This window comes from Camelus bactrianus, chromosome 10 (assembly GCF_048773025.1).
Source record: "Camelus bactrianus isolate YW-2024 breed Bactrian camel chromosome 10, ASM4877302v1, whole genome shotgun sequence".
Classification (NCBI taxonomy): Eukaryota; Metazoa; Chordata; class Mammalia; order Artiodactyla; family Camelidae; genus Camelus; species Camelus bactrianus.
In genome coordinates this window covers 59908553-59929858 of record NC_133548.1, presented here as the reverse complement: position 1 = coordinate 59929858, position 21306 = coordinate 59908553, and the positions used below count along the sequence as shown (strand labels likewise).

At 39.5% G+C, this 21306-nt stretch overlaps 1 protein-coding gene and 1 non-coding gene across 9 annotated transcripts in view; both read left to right on the top strand.

Moving 5' to 3' along the window:
* The window catches only part of GRM5 (glutamate metabotropic receptor 5), a 368565-nt gene that overhangs the window by 295268 nt on the left and 51991 nt on the right, over positions 1 to 21306 (top strand). For all 8 annotated transcript variants that reach the window (XM_074372823.1, XM_074372824.1, XM_074372821.1 and 5 more), the window contains exon 7: positions 17333 to 18272. In XM_074372823.1, the coding sequence (XP_074228924.1) occupies positions 17333 to 18272 (940 nt within the window). The remainder of the gene's footprint in view (positions 1 to 17332; positions 18273 to 21306) is intronic.
* On the top strand, positions 14442 to 14513 carry TRNAA-CGC (transfer RNA alanine (anticodon CGC)). Its single transcript has one exon. It is a non-coding gene; the product is annotated as a tRNA-Ala (tRNA).

The following is a 21306-nucleotide window of genomic DNA, read 5'->3' as shown; positions in this document are numbered from 1 at the left end:
AAGAGATCTTAGAACTGAATAACTGTTTAGAAAAACAACTAGGAGTGGTGATCAACTGACATTAATGTCTATGTATATATATATAGCCATATACTTGTGTATCTTCATTAAAAAATATCTGAAATGAAGGTTACCTACTGTTAAGAAAAGATGTTTTTGAGTGATGAGATAGTGGGTTACTTTTTTGCACACAGATATATGTGTGTAAACATATATGCATATAATATTGAAATATATTATGAGAATATGTTTTTATCAATAAAGCCATTAAAATGAATGTTAAGCTAGCCATATTTTTATAGCCATCATAAATTGGCAGGAACCAGGAACACGGAGTTAGGAAGAGAAAGAAAGAGAACCTGACATGAAAGCCAGGAAGGCGAGAAAGAAAGATTGTAAGTGGAAGATGAGGGCAGAGCATAGACAGTATTCCTAATTCGAATGATTTTCATTAAGGACAGCAAGTAGTTGTGCTTTGTCTGACAGTCTTCAGGTATCCATGTTAGCAGGAAACAGGGTAAATAGGATCCCTGCCTTCAAAGTGATAAATATTGACAAGTAATAGTAAGCTGCTGAGTTTCACAGAGAAGCCCAGAAGGGTGAAGGAGCCTGTATCAGTGGGAGCTACTTAGATGAGGTTGAAGTTGCCACTGCAGTGAACTGCGTATGTGCAACACTTAGAGTAAAAATGGAGGTTGGCCAAATTCAAATGAAAGAGAAGAATGTTTTGGACATAAAATATAGAAACTGAAAAGGAGCTGGGAACACGGGACCTGGGGGAATGAGACAGGCAAGCCAAGCAAAGGCCAGCTCTCGGAGGGCTTTGTAAACCATGGTAAACATTTTAAAGTTTATCCTAAGGGAAATTAAAAGCTATTATTTATTCATTCAGTCATCTAGTCATTCATTCAACAAATATGTAGCTGGCACTTTCTCTGTCCCAAGCAGTGTTCTAAGTGCTGAAACTGTTTCTCTGACCAAAACATAAAACTCTGCCCTTATGATGTTTATATTTTAGTGGAGAGAATAGTTTTGAACAAGGCAATTATTATCTCCAGGAATATCCAAAAATTGAATAAGAAAGGAAATGCAATCATGATGGGCTGCTTTATAAATATTATTCATGTAGTCACAATGTAAAGCGTGAATAATGTTTAAAGACATGAGTAGAAAGGATACTGATTGCAGAATAGTGGAGAGGGAGGTGGGAGGGAGTCAGGTAGGATGTACAAGAGAAGTTCCAATTCTCTCTGTAAGCTGTGTGTGCACATAATTTGAAACAAATATGGCAAAATATTGTATTTGCTAAACTTGGATTTTTATGTTTGTTACACACTTCCCTGCATGCTTAAAATTTTTACAATTTAAAATACCTCATAATATTTGAGTTATTTATATGTTGAATACTAGAAGCTAAAAAATTAAAATAAAGACTAAATTGGGGATTTTAAAAAAAGAGTAAGAGAAACCCACAATAAGGAAATTTTGCAAGTCATGAATGTGACTCTTTTGGTGGTCTGCACTAGGATGATGGAGTGGAAATAAAGGGCAATGAAGAGATCAGGAATTACAATCAATAGGAGGAGGTAATGGTTTCCCTGAGAGAAGAATGTAACTGCAACATGGTCTGGTTTGAAAGAGGAAGTGGGGAAAAATAATGGAAGGCAACAGTTTGGCCAGGCACTCAGAGAATTCCCTGCAAGCTTCTGCCAAGACAACTTTTCATTGCATGCCATTCCCCACCAGATAGATGCAAAAATTGTCCTAGAAAGAATCTTTAATTTGTTTTCTCTCAAACAATTTAGGATGGGTTATAAGTTTCAGATCTTTAGCTGCCCAATCCCAGCCCAGAGCCATGGAAACCCTTTCAGGTGGGTTTGCCAACTCTGGCAACTGTCCAACAAACCCCAGTAAAAGGAAAAAAAAAAAACAACGTGGCTTTCAAAAAGTAACTTCGTGGGAAGCATTATAACAGAAAGTTAGGATAATTTCCTGCTTTCTGCTCATAAAGAAATGTATCTTATTTATTTTATGTGCAAAGCTGTAAAGTGGAAGACAGGCAGTGCCCATCCACATTTAATGTCAACAGGAACATTCTCCAGGAAGTGCCTTTGGTTCCCTGAGTTACCTAATTGCTTTGGAGGTTGGAACCTTTGTATCTTCACTTCAAGGGAAAAAAGAGAACAGAGCCAAACAAAAGGGGATTGGTGGGAACCTGGGAGGGAGTGGAGGATGAACTCCAAGGAGACAGAACCGCTGACAAGCTGTACCACCTCAGCATTTGTGTTACTCTCTTCTTACAAATACTTCTTTTGTGCTTCACAGTTTGTCCCACTTTTCTTGGGATTTTTTTTTTTTTACCTTTTTACAAAAGAAATAAAAATGTGAGAGGATTGCTTTTCATTACCAATATTTTTAACTATCTTAAGCATAATCCTTTTGAATCCTACGAGGTAGACATTATTTTACAGTTGAATTAATTAAGACCCAGGAAGAGTCCATACGTTGCTCAAGGTCACAAAACTAGTGGAAAATCAAGCCCAGGTACTGTGATTCCATCGTTTTGTGCTACACCACATGCCTTTCTCCACAATCACATTTCAGTCCCATATTTTCAGGAAATTATAGAAAAATTCAGCTTTCAAGTTGGCTACATGATAATTATCTCCAAGTTGCTCTGGTATTTTTCATTTCAAATGTGCTTAAAATGTGCTGCCTATTTGATTATTACAATTCAATTTGGATGAGGAAAGGGTAAAAAATAAAACACTTGCTGTTTATTAAATATTATTTGTTTCTGATCCTTTAGGGGACTTTTTTTATAAGTTGACATGAGAAATACATTTATTCTTATTACAATTGTAGTAATTAATGCCTTCTAGGTTGGGTAGTAATCTGAATAGGAACTCATGCTATGCAAGCTGGTTATCCTCTCATTCATTCAGCAAAAGTTTTTTTAATCAGATTTCTACACTGTTTTCAACACTGTGCTAGGTTCTATTGATAGAAATATAAATGGAAGGTGTCTGACTTTCCATTTCTATGGAATCAAATGTCCACAGTAGATGACAGACTTAAGTAATTGCATCAAGAGTATAACATATGATACATACAATAATTGAAGCATATGTCAAGTGCACTGGTGGCACAAAGGATAGAAGTACTCTTTAGCAAATAGTTCCAACGAGGTACAAACACAGCACTGGGCACTGGACGCACAGTAATCATGGAGCCACAGTTCCTACCCTTGAGCATCCAAGAGCCTGGGCAGACACACATACCAGCAGAGGCAATTTTAATATATTAAGCATGCCAGGTATGTTGTAGAAACTGATTTAATGTTTGTCTAGCAAAAGAATAAAAGAGGAGGGATAAGGGGAAGAATGAATGAACAAACCCATAAAGGGAAGGAGGAAGGAAAGAAGCGTGAGAGTTAAGCTCTGATTACATTGAGAGAAAATTAACCAGGTCTTGGAAGTTCAGTGGTACCTTCTGGAAGGAAATGGAATCAATGCATGTGAAAATGAGAAGTTAACCAAGTAAAAGGGAGAAGGATTTTCAAAGAGAAAGAAAAAACCCAAAAGACTAGATCTAAGAAATGTATATTGAAAAATGTTTTTTTCCAGTGTAACAAAGCTGTTTTGAGGCAAGTGAATAACTATTTCACATTCACTTTTCTGTCAAAGCCTATGTATGGAAGCCATCCTTTTCTAAAGACCAAACGTAATGGTGACCAACTATAAAAGAAAGTGGCTACTTTGTTTAACAGTAGACTTCCCCACGCCCCTAAGCACTTTCTAGATTTTCCTTAAGTTTGCTACATAAAGACTCACCAATACAATCTAAGGAAGGTGAAATTTATGACAAATGCACTGTGAATAAAATACAGTTGAGATTTTTGGCTGCGTGCTAGACATGTCTGCCCCAATTCATCTTTATTACCTTCCAATAGCATAGTGATTTAAATCAAAAGGGTTGCAGTCAGAAATATCCATGCTGAAATCCACACTCCACCAATGATTCATTGTGTGACTCGAAGCAAATAAATTGCCTTCTCTGAGGTTCAACTTCCTCTTACGTAAAATGGAGGTAATGTTAGTAAGTATTTCATAGAATTATTGGAGAGATTAAACAGCATTTAACTATTAACTATTGTGTAGTACCTGTTAACAGTTTAATTACATTAATGATTATCACTCTACTGTTAATTAAGGTTTTTCAAAATATAGTGCTGAGAAATGAATGTAAACAGATAGACTGATTTAAAAATAAATGAGAAAATTTGGAAAACGTTCCAACCTCTATTGAACGTCTCCCACATTCGAAAGTAAGATCCTTTAAGTCAATGACTGTCTAGAATGGCACAGAATAGGCAATGAATCTGCATTTGGTGAACTAACTTGCTACTATAAACATCTCTTTTAACATCACTTACATTATCTTCTTAGCTTTCTGATCCTAAATGGATGGATTACACAAGGTTAATGTGGTATTGAAACTCCAGAAAGACAATCATGAGCTATAATGATACTAAAAGGCATCTGCCATCTTTTTTTTTTTTTTCCTTGATTTTCTGTTGTTTCCCATTTATTTCTTATAGGTTCTGGAGTGCTGATAAATTCAACTACAGTGCCCACTCTTCACTGTTTTTTTGAGATTAATTTATTTTGCCGCTACTTCGTTATAAATACATGCATGGCAAGAAGCACAAAAATCACTGCCTATAAATTAACAACTGGACACACAGACTATCCACATTTGTTATTTTCTGTTAATAACAAACTGTTGTTTCCAGTTTGTCAAAGAACATTAAAAACACATTATGATATCATCTGAACACTAAAATTAACATACTTCAATACATGCACCTATTTTGTCTTCCATCCCAGACTGAAATCTACTACTAAGACTAATGTTTTATTCCTCTTGTGCTTGAAATTGAATTCTTTCTTTTCTGCCATCTTTTCTTTAAATCACTCCCTTGATCAAAAGTTTTTCTGGTTTCAGTGGATAAGAATGGCCATCGTTACCCACTTTTGCTATTTTCCTCCATGATACGATAAAAACATTAATCTTCCCAGAGAGAATCTAGCATCGATTGCCTTCTATATTTTTACACTTATACTTGAAATAAAACTAAAGATAGAGTTTCGGAGTGACTCAGGGCTCAGTCTTGATCCTCTTTTCCGTCTATGTGCGCTTCATTGGTGATCTTACCTGGTCTCATGCTGTTATTCTCAGTCATACACCAAAGATTTCTGAACTGAACTGGACTTCTCATCTAATCTCCAGACTTGAATATTCAACTGCCTGCTTGACATTTATTTGAATATGCAATAGATATCTCAAATTCTACATTTCCAAAACTGAAATCCAGGTCTTTACCTTCCTGACCCCCAAGACTGCCCTATCCTTAGTTTTCTATATTTCACCTGACAGCAAATCCATTCTCTCAGTAGCTCAGACCAATAACTTTGGAATCATCTTTTGAATAGTCTCATATCCTTTAGTCATTTGGTCGGGAAATGTTATTGACTCTTCCTTTAAATATGGAAATCTACCACTTCTCACTACCTCCACTGTAAGATCCTGGTCCTAGTAATCATGATTAATTACTTTTGGTGCTGAAATAACCTTCTCACTGATCTTCCTGATTCTACCCTTGCCCCAACCTGCAGCCCTTTCTCAATAGCCCAGGCACAGATACCTTTTTAAAAAGTAAGCCAGATTATGTTGCTCCATTGTCTACAAACCTACAATAGTTCCATTTTTTTCAAAGTCCTTATGCATTCATGTTCTATATGATCTGGCCCTTTCTTGTGTCTCTAGACTACTTTCCCTTTCCCTTCACCTCGCTGTGTCCTCCAGCACATTGGCCCTTTTGTTTTTCCGTGAAGACATCTGGAAGGCTCTTATCCTAGCTCATTGCCCTAGCTGTCCCCTCCACCTGGAGTGCTTCACCCCAGATACCTGTACTGCTATCATCCTTGCCTGCTTCAAGTCCTTGCTCAAATGTGTGCCTTGACCAACTCGTTTAATACTACAAATTGTCCCCCTTTACCCTCTGCTACCTCTTATTTTCTCCACTTCATATATAACCTTTTATTCTATTATATTGTTAATGTATTAATTTATTTTTGCTGACCATATATTATTTATCTCCCCACTTGGAATACAAGCTAGAAGTGGGGGGAGTTTGCATGCTTTGTTCACTCGGGAATAACAAACTCCTAGAATACAATCAACACTCAATAAATATTTGCTAAGAAATAAATTACAGAATAGAAGAGAGGAAGCAAATCCCCGTGTGTTGAGTGCTTTATAATATATAACAGGGACTTCACATTCTGCCAGCTAATCCTCCCTACACATCAAAAAAGATTGGAATCATTATCTCCGTTTTACCGAAAACTGAGATTGAAGATGTAAAGTATCTTTGCTGTGGTCGCACAGTAAATAGTAGAAGGTAGACGCAAACCTTAGTTAAAGTATTTCTGTCAAACTCATGCTTTATCCTTGATATGATACTGCAGGCAATGTGGAAATGGCCATGACTCGCTGGATTCTTTCTAAAAGGATCTCTAAAATGCAGTGAAAAAAAAATTGTGCAATGATCCTTTTCAAACAACAAGCTTGATGAAATTGTTTCAGTTAATTCTGAAAAGAACAATGATTTTTTTTTAATGAAGTGCCAGGGCTCACACATTTGATAAATTGTAAAATGCCTTCTTACTCTTCCAGTTTCTCAATTCTCATTAACTTATAAGTTTGTTTATCCCACCAGATGAGTCGAAAAGATGGTATAACACAACATTGTAAATTGACAATCCTTCAACTAAAAAAAAGAAGAAAGATGGTATATTTATAAATGTAAACACCATTTGCTCTAGGGGGAAAAAATTGCTAAAAAGCCCTCTCTCAATGAAACATCTCAAAACAGGTCCTCAAAGAGAACATAAACCAGTTTTCATCTTGCCAGAAGCCACATGATGAAAAATGTGCATTGTGTTCCTCTTCACAATGATAAATTTGTAGTCTGCCTAAAAACAATGTCATCATGGTCAAAAACCACGCTGTTATAACCAGACTGAGGGAAATAATGTGGTTTCATTGATTTCAGGTTTTGATAAATATAAGTTGCCCAAAATAAATGATCACATTTCCCCCCAAGAACATAAAGCCTTATAACACAGTGCCCACCACTACATTATCTAACTCGCTTGGAAAATGCTTCATAAAGCATCGGTATATTATATGAGTAATATGAAGCAGATAAATGTCTCCTATCTTGTCACCTCTTAAAAAAATCACATTAAGTCGAGTGAAAAATTCAGAGAGCATATGTGCCGCCTTGTACTTACAAGCAACTTAAGACAATATAATACCATTTCCTTTGGGTTGTGTGAATATAAACAGGTGAGAAAAATAAAATAGGGCTGGCTTTTCCCCAGAAAAACATAAGACAACCTAATAAAACACAGAGGCGGCTTAGCAGATGTTGAGCCACCACTGCTGTGAGTCTCTGTGTCTCTCTTCCCTCTCCTTCTCACTTCGTAATTATTATGCCACCGTCCAAGCCACATGGTATTTTCTGTGGTCCTCACTCTATTCCTTGAGATGGAGGCGGGAAGGCATTATTATCTCCCCTCCTAAAGCTTTTACTGATTTCCCATCTGAGCTCTCAGTAGTAATTCCTGGAAATATTATAATTCTGACACTATGTTATGTGCTGTAGAAGGATTTCTCTGCACATCTGACTTTTGCATTTTGGCTGTTTCCTTTACAGTTCTTTTTTTTTCCCCTCATGTCTGTTCTTCTCCTCCTATGGTTCCTTTCACTTCAAATGCTCTTCAGTTCCAATCCTACCTCAGTTCCCTTACCTGAAAATGTATGAAATAATGGCACCCACCATATAGAAGGCTGTGGGTCTTAAAGAAGTAATAAGTGCATAGGGTTCAGCACAGTGCCTGGCAGAGCAGAGCCACAGAGCCTGAGCATCTGACCAACGGACTATTTTAAAGGAATAAACAGTTGCTTCTCTAGAGCCACGCCGAGGGCACAGTGCCTTGGACGGAGTAGGCGATCAGGAATATGCACGAAGAAGGGAGTGTAACACTCTTGTTGTGCTAAGGGAACCAACTTCCAGTCTCTTTAATGGGTAGGACGGAGACATTCATCTTTTCCCTTGTGCACTTTCACGTGTGGGGTTTATTCTCATATTTTCTCTTTAGAATAAACATGAGCTTTGTCATTACTTACATATATACCAGCAGCTCAACTGAGGAATACTTACAGTATCATAGTAATTAAAATTCAGGAACTAAGTCTGGGGAAGAGAAACAGGAGGAAAAAGCCACGGCAGAGTATGCACTGAATTTTGCAACCAATCTTAGGAAAGGGAATGTAAACCCAGGCTTTAGAACAGTCTGGTGCATCTCAAAGGAAAAAAAAAAAAAAAAAAAAAAAAAAAACAAGACTGTGTAACAGAGTCTACGGGAACACGGGAGTATGGTGGCGCTTAGGGAGTGGCTAAAAGAATTAATGAGTCACACAATCAGAAAGCCTTTGAATATCTGGCTGGAAGACCAACCATGGCAGGAAAATGCTTTTTACTAAGCAAATTATTTGCTACATACACACACACACACACACACACACACATACGACTCTGACTAAAACCAGAGGAAAGGGACCCTGAAAAGAGCCTGGCAAGCCAGGAAATTAATAGAAATAAATAGAAATTAATCATTAAGACATTCATTATAGTTCAAATTGTGTGTGTAAAATTCCACTGATTGCCTTTTGGTTCTAAAGTGATGAGTTTAATGTTTTATCCTAGTACAATACAACAATAACTTTAAGCATTTTATTTCTCAGTCCTGAGAAACTGCTCCACTGATGCTTTTCAGGTAATCAGTCTTTAATTTCTCATATGCAAATTTTTCTACAAAATTTTCTCCAGATTAAAACCTTCATTATAAGAGAAGGAAGTTCTCTATTATTTCCATTTTATGTATAGAAAAACAGAGACACAAATAAATAGAGAAGAGTCTCGTGTGCACAGGAAATATTTGTGCACAAGCTGAAAATGAAGTGCTTGTCTCCTGATTCCTCAATTGTTCTTTTCTCCACTAACATAATCATTCATTCTTCCACCCTGTGTAACTGCCTGTAATGTGCCGGCTGCTGCGCTCGGCACAGCAGAGCAAAAGGCAAACACAGCCTCTGCTCTCGCATTGCTCACAGCTTACTACATGAAACAGACAAGCAAACTCACAATGAGCATAATAGTTGCATCATTATGGGCAAAAAAAGAAAGAAAGAAAATGTTGTACAAGTGCTGTGACAGGCACTGGCACACAGAGCTGTTTGACCACATGGGAGGACCCTGTCATTCAGACTCCAGGAATCAGAAAAGCCATCCTCACAGAGGATCTGGAAAATGAAAGAGAGAGGAGTTAGCCTTTTAAGAGGGACAGGGGGAAGGTAAAAATGGAGCAAAGTATTCCAGTCAGCACAGTTTATTATTTAAATCCATATGCTGTGTTTTTCCTCTCTTGTTCATCTGCAGTATGCCCGGAAGTTGTATTTTTCAAAGCTGTTCCCTCAAATGTGCATCTGTGATCATCCTTTCCCTCAGCCCTCTGCAGGACCGTTCAGTCATTCTTTATGCCTTGATTATGAAATAAATCTTTAAATACAATGTCTAACTCCCCTTATAAAATGTAGCCAATTAGAAAATAAAAATGAAAACTAAATAAAGACTATAGCTCTGAGTTATCAGCTCTCTGAGGGAATTTTATTAAGGGAATCTAAAACAAAAAGTATGTAATAAACCTGGAAGGGTGTGAAATAGACTGGGTCCGATGATAAATGTGTAGCTGTGAGTTGCCTGTGTGGCAGTGTTAGGAATGTCCTACAGTCAATCCCTGTCCTCAAGGGCTATGGGTATTTGGTGCTCATTCAGAAAAAAATTTCTACACTAGAAAACTTTGGGGACACAAAAGGAACAACTTACCAATCTGTGTCTGGCTAGCAACCCTCAGGACACATAAGCCAGGATGAGAACCTTGCTGAAGAATTCGAACCAATGAGATTCCGAAGAAGGGAGCCTGGATTCATGTCAGGGTAACAAATATCAAACACTCATGCCACCACCAGCCCCTCCTTGCCCATGACAATCATCACTAATTACTCACGATTCTCCTCAGGGCCCCTTTGAAAGGAATACTTGATCAGTTTGCCCTGATGTAGGATAAATCAATCAATCAGTTAATCAATCAATCCATCAAAAATTTCACAGGGTCTTAATTTCAGCCCCAACAAATTAGCATATTATTAAACCTCACATTGTCCCTCTGCAGAATAGAGTTAATTATATTTACCTCACTTGTTCCTTGTGAAGATTACCTAAAATAACTTGGATAGCATCTGACATTTAGTAAGCACTCAATAAATGTTAGTTTCTGCCCTTTTTTCAATGCTGGCATAAACAGGAATAAAGTGGCTTCCCATTGAGGCAGATTCCATAAAACCTACCTAACATTTTAGATAGAGGCTAAATTTTTATTTGAGTGAGCAATCATGGTATATTTTGTTTCATGCTAAGGTAATGGTAAAATCAATCAACTCTAGAACATGTCTTCCCTGCAGAGGACTCGGGGGCTTTTGATTCTGGCTTAAAGTAAAAAATGTTGCAATTAATAGCCTTCTTGGGAACAGTGTATCTGAACTTTATAGTAGATGGCACTTGTTAAAGAATGACTTCTGTTTACTGCCTCCCTCTTTCTTCTACCCAGAACTCCCAGATCCAATGAATTACCCAGAATTAGATTAATCAGTCAATCATAAAACGCTGATCATTGCCTCGTTAGTACCAGGAACATTTCTAATGTGAAGCATGCCACACCTCTAGGCAGAAGGAAGCCTCTGAGCTGCTTCCTTAGTTTTGCCCTCACTGGTTCAGAATCTTGACTCTAAAATTCAGGTGTACCTCACTGAATTTATATCTCTATAACAGTACAAAACAGTTCTGTAAATTGGGACTTCCGATAGCAACAAGAAAGTTTGCTGAGAATGACTTGATCTATACACCAGGAATTATATACTTTGATTATATACTAGATACGTTAATTTGCAAATTGCTATGCTAACCATATGAGCAAGGCACTGTGCTCAGTACCGGGATCCATTTGTGAGCCAAAGAGGCAAACTCTTTGACATCAGGGTGCTTACAGTCAAGTAGGGAGGACAGACCTAGACAACATGACCTTCCTCTCACCTTCCTCTTTCTCTCTCTCACATACACATGCATGCACACACACACACACACACACACACACACACACACACCACTTCCAATTCTTCCAAAATGTGGAAGTAATGAAAAATGTTAGCTAAAGGAAGAGGGAAAATATTAAATGATCAGGGTTATGAACAATGCAGAAAGGATTCTGATTGCATTGCTCTGCTATCTCAAACCAACCGCCTAGAGATCCAAATTCAGACACAAAAAGAAAGGAGCAAAGATGACAAATGGTCTCCTGAGGGAACAGACTGAAGGCAGTCATGATGTTGTCGGTCCCCAGTTAACACGTCATATTCTGGGCAGACCTGTTGTTCACGAACCAGAGGACAGTCTCACAAAGACCCCATATGAGTTTGTGTACCTGAAATGGCCTGACCGGCAGAGGAGGACACATACATCTGATTCTCAAAATTCTCATCAGCAACTTCCTTTCCCTCAAAAACATACAGCAATTTGAGTGCTTGTTAAGGAGTTCCCACCTCGTTGACTTACAGAACATCAGACAGCTATCTCAAGATCTTTGACTCCTCATTCCTTCTTCTTGAACAGACACTTGGAGCAGGGTTTGAAAATGAAACAGTCTACGAACTATTAACTGCAAGAATATTAATCCTGTAATGCCCGAACAGTAAGCATACGTAGCATACATAGTCAGCATACCAGTAATATCATTCTTAGGTGCCCAGGAAATCAGTGAACATCACCTCCCATTAGATATATGGGAAGCACAGTGGGGGTGTGGATAATGCAGCTTTGGCAGCTAACTTTCCCTTAAAAAAAAAAACTGTTGTTTTTTCTGCTGGAGAGGGTGTAGAGGAAAAGAGAACCCTCCTACACTGCAGTATCTCAAGGTTCTGAGATTTGGTAGAACATGTTCCATGTCAGGAACACAGCAGTAGAAGGACATCACTCTTTGTTCAAAAGAAAGCGATCTAATAGTAATAAAGGGAGGAAAGTGTAAGAGAACTGTATGCCACCAGGAGAAATATCTGGAAATTTGAAGTTCAAAGCTCCATGCAAGCTCTTTGGGTAAGGAGAAAGAGAGAGAGAGAGAGAAAGGAAGGGAAGAAGGAAGGAAGGAAGGAAGGAAGGAAGGAAGGAAGGAAGGAAGGAAGGAAGGAAGGAAGGAAGGAGGGAGAAAAGAAGGAAGGAATGAAGGAAGGAAGGAAGGAAAAGGAAGGAAGAAAAGAAAGGAAAACCTGAAGTGATATTGTTAGAGGAGGGTACGGAGGGCCATCCAATTAAGCACTTTCCTCTGGCTTCTGACACACTTCCCTCCCAGCTGCTCTATCTCATGTCTTCCCTGACATGTCCTCTTCCTCGGTCATTCCTTAATGTCAGGGTCACACCAGACTTCTGGCACTGCTCTCATCAATAGCCATGAATTTCCTTGTTGATTACATTATTTCTATGTCTCTCATTTCCACCTCTAAACAGATGATTCCCAAAGCTAGAACTTCCACCCTGATATCTCGTCTAAGCTTCTGCGTCCATCTGTTCAGTAGGTCATAAATATTTCAAACACATGTCCAAACTGGAACTAAGCATCATTCCTATAAAATGTGACCCTTTTCTCCCAGCAGCCCTCACCTTAGTTAATAACATTGCCATCAACTTGGTTAGAAGCCTCTCTCCTGACTCTGCTGTCTGTCTACCTCATAATTTCTTTCAGTCCTAGCTCTGAAATGTTGGATGTTTTCTCAGTACAGTGGCTCTTAGTTTTTGCCCTGTCGTCCCTTGCCTGCCCTATTGTGACTGCCTTCTAACCATTTTATTCACCTCCAGTCTCTACCTGCCATCCAGGCCTCCTGTCTTTCCAGTCTATGTTCCCCCTCCACAAGTCCTGGCCTTGAGACAGTATATAGTTCACGGAAAGCCTTAGGTAGGCTTGGTGACTGCATCTGGAAATTATCATGTAAGACATTCACACACTGGATGAGAAGTCCACCTGATAATCTCTCAGGTTGGGCTGCCAACCAAGGACCAGTTGTGCAGTCACTGAGAATGCTTATGCAAAGTAAAATTCCTTTGCCCCACCCCAGTCGTAGTAATTCAAAATCTCCTGAATTGTATTTTTATAGACTCTCCAAGTGACTGTGATGCACATCTATTTTTGGAAACTCCAAGATCTTATCCAGTTATAAGAGTCAATGATGATTAAGAGAATAGTTACAAAAGTATTTTTTACAATGGCAGGATCATTAAACTAAACATAAAGCCTTCTGAGGGTTCACTTTAAATAAAAAACATTCATTTGAATACATAAATTCTGGCAAATTTGTGAAAATAATCACAGCACATTAGAGGCACGCCTTACACACATTTCTTCCAACACATAAATCTAATGGGCTTTCTTTAGTTTCACACATGATGTTAATGGGCTGCACATGGAGAATTCAAGAATCTATTTGACATTAAAAATAGCGGTGAATGTTATCATACAGAAAACATTTAGTAACTAGGGTACTAATTACATTTAGATAAAAGCAATTAAGATTTAGCAGAACAGCAGGGGGAAAAAAAGTAAAGTGAAAGCTCTTAAATATTTATATATTATTTCAGGTGATTCTCTTTAGCTAGTGAAAAGATTCTTGCTTCATGTACCACATAACATCTTTCCTATATCAGTAAATTACTGATGTCCATAGTAATTCACTGACATAGGAAATCCGGACCTAGTAGGGGAAACAGGTCCCTGTAGAATTAACTACAGTAGGGGAAAGGGTATAGCTCAAGGGGCAGAGCACATGCTTAGCACCCAAAAGGTCCTGAGTTCAATCCCCAGTACCTCCTCCAAGTGGAAATCAAGGAATAAACCTAATTACCTTCCTCTCATAAAAGAAATACAAGAATTAACTACAGTAGATAATACATTTCATTGTTATAGCAATGTTATAAATAAATTATTATGAAAGGATACAGATAAATGATTGGTCCCTATTTTCTTTCTGTAAAATAGTCTCTATAAGGAACAAATTTAAAAATATGGATACAGGTATATTCATTCACAATGAAATAGCCATTTATTTATAATCATTGACATCATATAAAATAACTGTCATATTTAGCCTGGGCTACGCACATACACTCTTTAAAGTTAAAAGTATGGGTTTTTAAAATAAGCATAGTGAGTGGACGTATAGCTCAGTGGTAGAGCTCATGCTTCGCACACACGAGGTCCTGGGTTCAATCCCCAGTACCTCCATTAAAAAACAAACAAACAAACAAAAAACCTCAAAAAAAATTTAAAAATAAGCATACATTTTCTCATAGAAGCTAGTTTGTAAAGCATGCTGAGGGTCTCAGGCTAACTCACAAATCCTATTAAATTCATAGTGAATCTAACTATGTAGTACTAATAATAGTACTTGAAACCTGAGATCTTGAAGAAAGAGCCTGGTGAGGCAGAAATAAGGGAAAGAAGAATGTTTCCTTTCCTTTTTACAACAGAGCTGCCCTTAGACATCTTTTGAAAGAACCACATGCTTCTTTGTCATTGCTGAGGAGGAAAAAAATTTCCTCTGCCCTTCTAGGTTGTCCCGGCTGGTCTAAGAATTAAATTAACAAGAGACATTAAGAGAAGAAATCAAATAGCTTAATAACCTGTGGACCTGGGAGAGACTCAGGAAAAATGAGTAACTCACCAAAATGGCCAAAGCCCTCCCTTAAATGCCATCCTCAGGGAAAGACGAAAGAGGCTGTTGAGGGTGGGGAGAGTCAGCTGGGTGGGGGGAGAGGGGAAAGCACAGTAAGGGTAAAGGTTATTATGCAGATTTAAGTCCTTGCCTTCTCCACTGACAAGAGTTTCTAGAGATTTGGTCATCCTCCTCTTCTATACGGTAAGGGAGACATGCTTACAAAAGATTTCCCTTGTGAATGCAAATATTTTTTACAAAAGGGTATCTCTCCTATGTTCCTATGTGGTTTTCCGAGTTTTCCCCATGTCTGCTGTTTCTTAGAAAGCAACCAGATTAAAATTATTAAATTATTAAAAATATGTCCAAGAGATATATTTGGGGTGGCAAATTCTACTCCCCTACACCATCATTACATATTGGTATTGTTGTCTTTTTTACCTTCGAGTAACCATTGACACTCAAAGCTACTTACTACAACACACTTGATCATGAGATGAGGGAAGTTAATAGGAAGTTACACCTATATCAATTAGGATTTGGTTTGTCTACATATATTGGGGGGGGGGAGTAGTTTAAACAAGATAAATATAATGTGCATAATCCAGACCTAGTCAGTGGTTCCATATTTTTCTCTGCCTAAACCCAGAACATGTTTTCTGTCCTTAATGTTACCCTATTGTCCAGAATAACTGCTGGAGCTCTACCCATAATGTTTATATTCCAGTCAAGAGAAGGAAAAAGCCAGGAAGATCAAAAAAGTCATCTTGACTTTCCAAGATGAGTCATTTTCCTTTAAGGAGGTTATCTACTTACATCTTTCTGGCTAAAACCTACTCACATGGCACATTTGACTGCAAATATTGTTGGAAACTGTAGCATTTCAGCTACATCCTTTACTACCCCAAATGAAATTGGAGATCTGTCCTTGAGGATAAAAGGGAGAATGGATATTTGCAGACAATTAGTAATCTCTGCCACATTGCTCAAATGTCCAATGACCCAGATTATTTAACTCTTCTGTTACTAACTCAATAAATCTATCTCCATTCTATTTTTTAAAAAGTATGGTTGACAGGAATGATCCTTCTAGAGCAGTGGTTCTCAACTTCGGCTGCACAATTAGAAATCCTTGGAGTGCCTTTAAAAATTCCTGATGCCCAGGCCAATTAAATCAGAAGCTGACAGTGAAACCCAGGCCACAGTGTTGTTGGGTTTTTTTTAACTATCTAAGTAATTTCGGTGTACAGCCAAGCTTGAGAACCACTGTCCAAAAGAAACTTTAAAAGAAGACACATAACCCAAAGTATGTCAAGTTGACACTTTTTTTTCCTTTGCAGTGGATTCAAGGACAATGTAGCTAGATCCAACGTTGGTCATTCTTGATGCCTTTACCTTTCACATACCCCCACATCCATTTTAAAAGTCTAGATTGCTTCCAATCATTCTCAATTCTGTGTATACTTTTATCTCATCCCAAATCCACAAGCAACCGAAGGAATGTTTAAAACACACATGGATCTGACCATGTCATTCCTCTGTCTACACAGATCCCTGCAATGACTTCTCGTTGATCTAAGACTCTCTGCCCTGCAAGATCCCCTCGTGCACACTTCCCAGCCTTCTCTTAGGCCACTCATCACACTACTGCACAGTGACCTCCTTTCATGCCTCTGGTGCCCCCTAGCTCTTTCCTTACAGCTAATTTCTGTTTGCCAAACTTTCCAAATCCCCAAACTCAGCCAAACCAATACTTTCATTTGCTAATTGCTGTTGCAAGAGGCTCTATTGCTTCCACAGACTGGGTCAGGGGCCATGTTCTACTTCTTCATGGCCCTTATCACACTTGAAAATAATCCTTTAAAAGTCTTCTCCTCCCTCCAATCCCGATTATTTTTTATGAGGACGGGGAACATGTTCTTCGTCATTTTGTTTTCAGAACCTAGAACAGCTCCTGTCACTGAATATGTATTTGATAATCTAAAGATAAATATTTTAAGAATGAATCTATGAAGAAATGACTAGTATGAGACACTGAGATTAGAAAGTTAGACTGAAACAAGGTCCTACTGTACGGCACAGGGAACTATATTCAATATCTTGTAATAACCAATGATGAAAAAGAATATGAAATAGAATATCTATATCTGTATGACTGAATCACTATGCTGTGCACCAGAAACTAGCACAACATTGGAAATCAACTATATTTCAATTAATAATAACTAAATAAATAAATAAATAAGAAACAAAAAAAAGAAAAGAAAAAGAAAGAAAGGTAGACTGGAGAAAAGTAAAAGAGTCATAAGCAACTGCTTGTAAGGGAGGCACAAATGACCCAAGTCAACATATCTTCCTTCTTTTTCAATATGTGTCTGTGTCTCTGCAGGTTGTGATTTGATCCCAGTGCAGTATCTCCGCTGGGGTGACCCTGAGCCCATTGCAGCTGTGGTGTTCGCCTGCCTCGGTCTGCTGGCCACCCTGTTTGTTACCGCGGTCTTCATCATCTACCGTGATACCCCAGTAGTCAAGTCCTCCAGCAGGGAGCTCTGCTACATCATCCTTGCTGGCATCTGCCTGGGCTACTTATGTACCTTCTGCCTCATTGCAAAGCCCAAGCAGATTTACTGCTACCTTCAGAGAATAGGCATCGGTCTCTCCCCAGCCATGAGCTACTCAGCCCTTGTGACCAAGACCAATCGCATCGCGAGGATCCTGGCAGGCAGCAAGAAGAAGATCTGCACCAAAAAGCCCAGATTCATGAGTGCCTGTGCCCAGCTCGTGATTGCTTTCATTCTCATCTGCATCCAGCTGGGCATCATCGTCGCCCTCTTTATAATGGAGCCTCCCGATGTAACGCACGACTACCCAAACATTCGGGAAGTCCACCTGATTTGTAACACCACCAACCTTGGGGTTGTCACTCCTCTCGGATACAATGGATTGCTGATCTTGAGCTGTACCTTCTATGCTTTCAAGACCAGAAACGTTCCGGCTAACTTCAACGAGGCCAAGTACATCGCCTTCACGATGTACACCACCTGCATTATATGGCTGGCCTTTGTGCCCATCTACTTTGGCAGCAACTACAAGATCATCACCATGTGCTTCTCAGTCAGCCTCAGTGCCACGGTGGCACTCGGCTGCATGTTTGTGCCGAAGGTGTACATCATCCTGGCCAAACCCGAGAGGAACGTGCGCAGCGCCTTCACCACGTCCACCGTGGTGCGCATGCACGTGGGGGACGGCAAGTCTTCCTCGGCGGCCAGCAGATCCAGCAGCCTCGTCAACCTGTGGAAGAGGAGGGGCTCCTCTGGGGAAACCCTAAGGTAAAAGTGGTGCGGGTGTTGTGGGGCGCTGGCCCCTATGGCTGAAGCAGTGGCATTTGCTTCCCGGGTCTTTTCCATGGGAACCACCTGAGTGAATGAAACTGGGAGGGGCAGGGTGCTGGGAAAAGGCTTTGGAAATTCTCCTTGGATGGTTTTCGTGGAGTTCATTGGATACGGGCCCAGTTACTTAGTCTAAGGCTAGCAACGTAGCCGTTGAGATAAAGGTGGAAAAAAACAAAGACTTACAACAAAAGGGAAGTGAGGTCAGAAGGGCAGGGAGGGCACAGCTAAGTCATTGACGCAAGGCAAGGACCTTCGGGTCCTGAGAGGACAGAGATACTCTGTGAGCTGAATTCAAGTTCACCAGAACAGAGCAGAGAAGATCAGTGTTAACAAAGAGTATGCTGAAGGCAGAATGCCAAGGGCCTTGCAGGTCTGACTGCCCTTACATGTGCCTGAACCTTTCTCAAGCCCAGAAGAACCCTTGACTGCCCATCCCAGAGAGGCACAAGAATGTAGAATTTACATTTTCATTCTTAATGGGCAGCTTGAAGTCTCTGTGAAACGTCTAAGTAGCTGAAAGGGGCAAAACAGCAAAGTGGCTTTGCAGATAATCTTCCTAATCAACCAGCCCGCTTCCCACTTTCTCTGTTGCCCAGAGTCCCACCCTGTCCACCCAGGTCAGTATCCCAGGTAGCAGTTATTGGCCAGTTGCCATCTGAAAATAGCCAATGATTTCCCCCCATGTGGGGGACTTTGTTACGTGATAAATGCCCCCTGAGGCACTTCATAATGAGATCATCTTACCAGTGGCTTGAGAACAAATTTGGAGATATTAAAAAAAAAATCTACATAGACTGTTACTGGGAATAATATTGAAGAATACACGTCAAAAGAGCTAGTCAGAACATCCATCTGCCAACTCTACAGAGATTTGAGAATATTCAAAAAACCTAGATAAAGAAATGGAAGATAAACATTTTTCAAGTGGAAGATAAATAGCTAAATACTAGTCCTTGAACAATTCTCTTATACCATCATTCAGTCTGCATGAAAAATCCTACTTTCCATTCAACCCTAATTCTTCAAAGCCTGAATTATGATGATGGTAAAGATACTGTGTCTGCTGAGGACTGAAAAGGACTCACAGGATGCTGAGGGTTTATCCTTATGACCCGATTCACTTGCATGATTAACTTGTATCCTTGCCTCTTTCCATTCTTTTCTGATTCCTATATGCCTCTCATCTCTTTCCATGGATACTGTGTAAGGTATTCAACTGAATTATAAACCTTGGGGAAAATAACCTCTTCTACTTCAATAAATCCTGGCAACGCCATGGTCTATTCACAGAAGACCTTCCATATATCTAACCTGTCGGCATATCTTCCATCTGCCTTCCTGAATCCTCTGTAAAACATCCTTTTTCTGAAACTTCTGCAAGATCAGCCTTTTATTTTGTCTCAGGAAATTCATTTTTTCAAACTTTTCTTTTATCAGCCTTTCTTTACATTCTTTCTTCAAGTAAAATCTTCTAGGCATCTTGGTAGAGAAAACAAGCAGGTTGCTGGAGGGATGAAATTGTGAGCGTCTGCCCAAGCACCCCCGAAACTCAGCAGGGCAGGCTCCTTAGAAAGACAGCATGGAGCGATGGAGAAGAACCACCTGGCCTTGTACCCAGGTGGTCCTGAGTTTGAACACTGGCACTGCCGTTTCTTCTCTGAGCTTTGATTTCTTCATCTGCCAAATTGAAATCATACCACCTACCTCATAGGATTGTAAAGACTGAGGGAAATAGTGTGTGTAAAGGCCACGCACAGCGTAGATACTTTATTGGAGGTAGCAAGGCACGGGGCCAGGCAGCACTGGGATTGTATAGTGGCGCCATCAGTCACCAACCATGTGACCATAGGCTGGTCCCTTAACCTCTCTCCGCCTCTGTGTCCTCCTCTGATGAATGGAGATAATGAAGCATACTGTATACAGTAGTTGTAAGACTAAATGAGTAAATTCATGTAAGTGTATACCACAGTTCTTAAGTGTTTGCTATTATTATTAAGTCAGTCAAAAACTGTCAGTCTTTTTCCACACCTGAAAGTCTCTGTGCCAGGTATGCAACGAGGATGATCTTAGTAACAAAGAGAGCCTCATAAAAGGCAGGACAGACCTATAGATACATTGATTACACAGCCTGGATTTCCAGAGCTTCTCCATTTTGACATTCTGTAGCTCCTTGCTGAACTGGAGAGCACATCCCTTGTCCCAGTTTAAGCAGAGTCAGCTTGGGAGTGGAGGCCTCGTCTACCTTGTTCATCACTGTGCCTCCAGGGCCCGGAAGCACTAAGAAGCTTGTTGAATGAATGGATTGGGGGAGGTAGAAATGTGGTACCTATTTTTTGCTTGTCTTCAAGTGTGTGCGCTACTGCCCCCTAGTGGTTCTGCTAACTCATGAGATTAAGCTGAGTGATCCTCATTGCTCCTGCATTCCTGTGGTCGTCAGTTGCTGCTCAAGAATCCAATCACTCATCCCATCCATTGATCTCATGTTTTGCTCTATTTCTAACGTTCCTCTAGTAACATTAGATTACTATTTTCAACTATTTCATTTCTACTTTAGTAAATAGAGAGACAACGTAAGCGACAAAATTCACTGATAATGCCAATAGAAAACAGGAATTCTCAATGTTTAGGGCACTATTTGAATTCGCTTTCCCTATAGGGTCACGTAGTTCTTAATGATTGGGTTTTGCAGTCATACATTTGGGATATCAGAATATCAGAGAGGGTACTGAAGGACCTTGGGCAATTGTTGACTTTTCTGTATGCAGCCTTGACAAATACTGGTCTACCTATGTGATTATAGCTGGGACGACGGGCTATACCCTGATCATATAGAGATTTCTTTTTTGCCAACAGCTAGGGTATACAGGCTGGAACCTGCTTTTGATTTGGAGAAGAAGAAAGGCCAGAGAAAGCTGTAACACCCTGGTATCACATACATCCTATAGCTGTTCCCTGCTTTGAAGATATAATT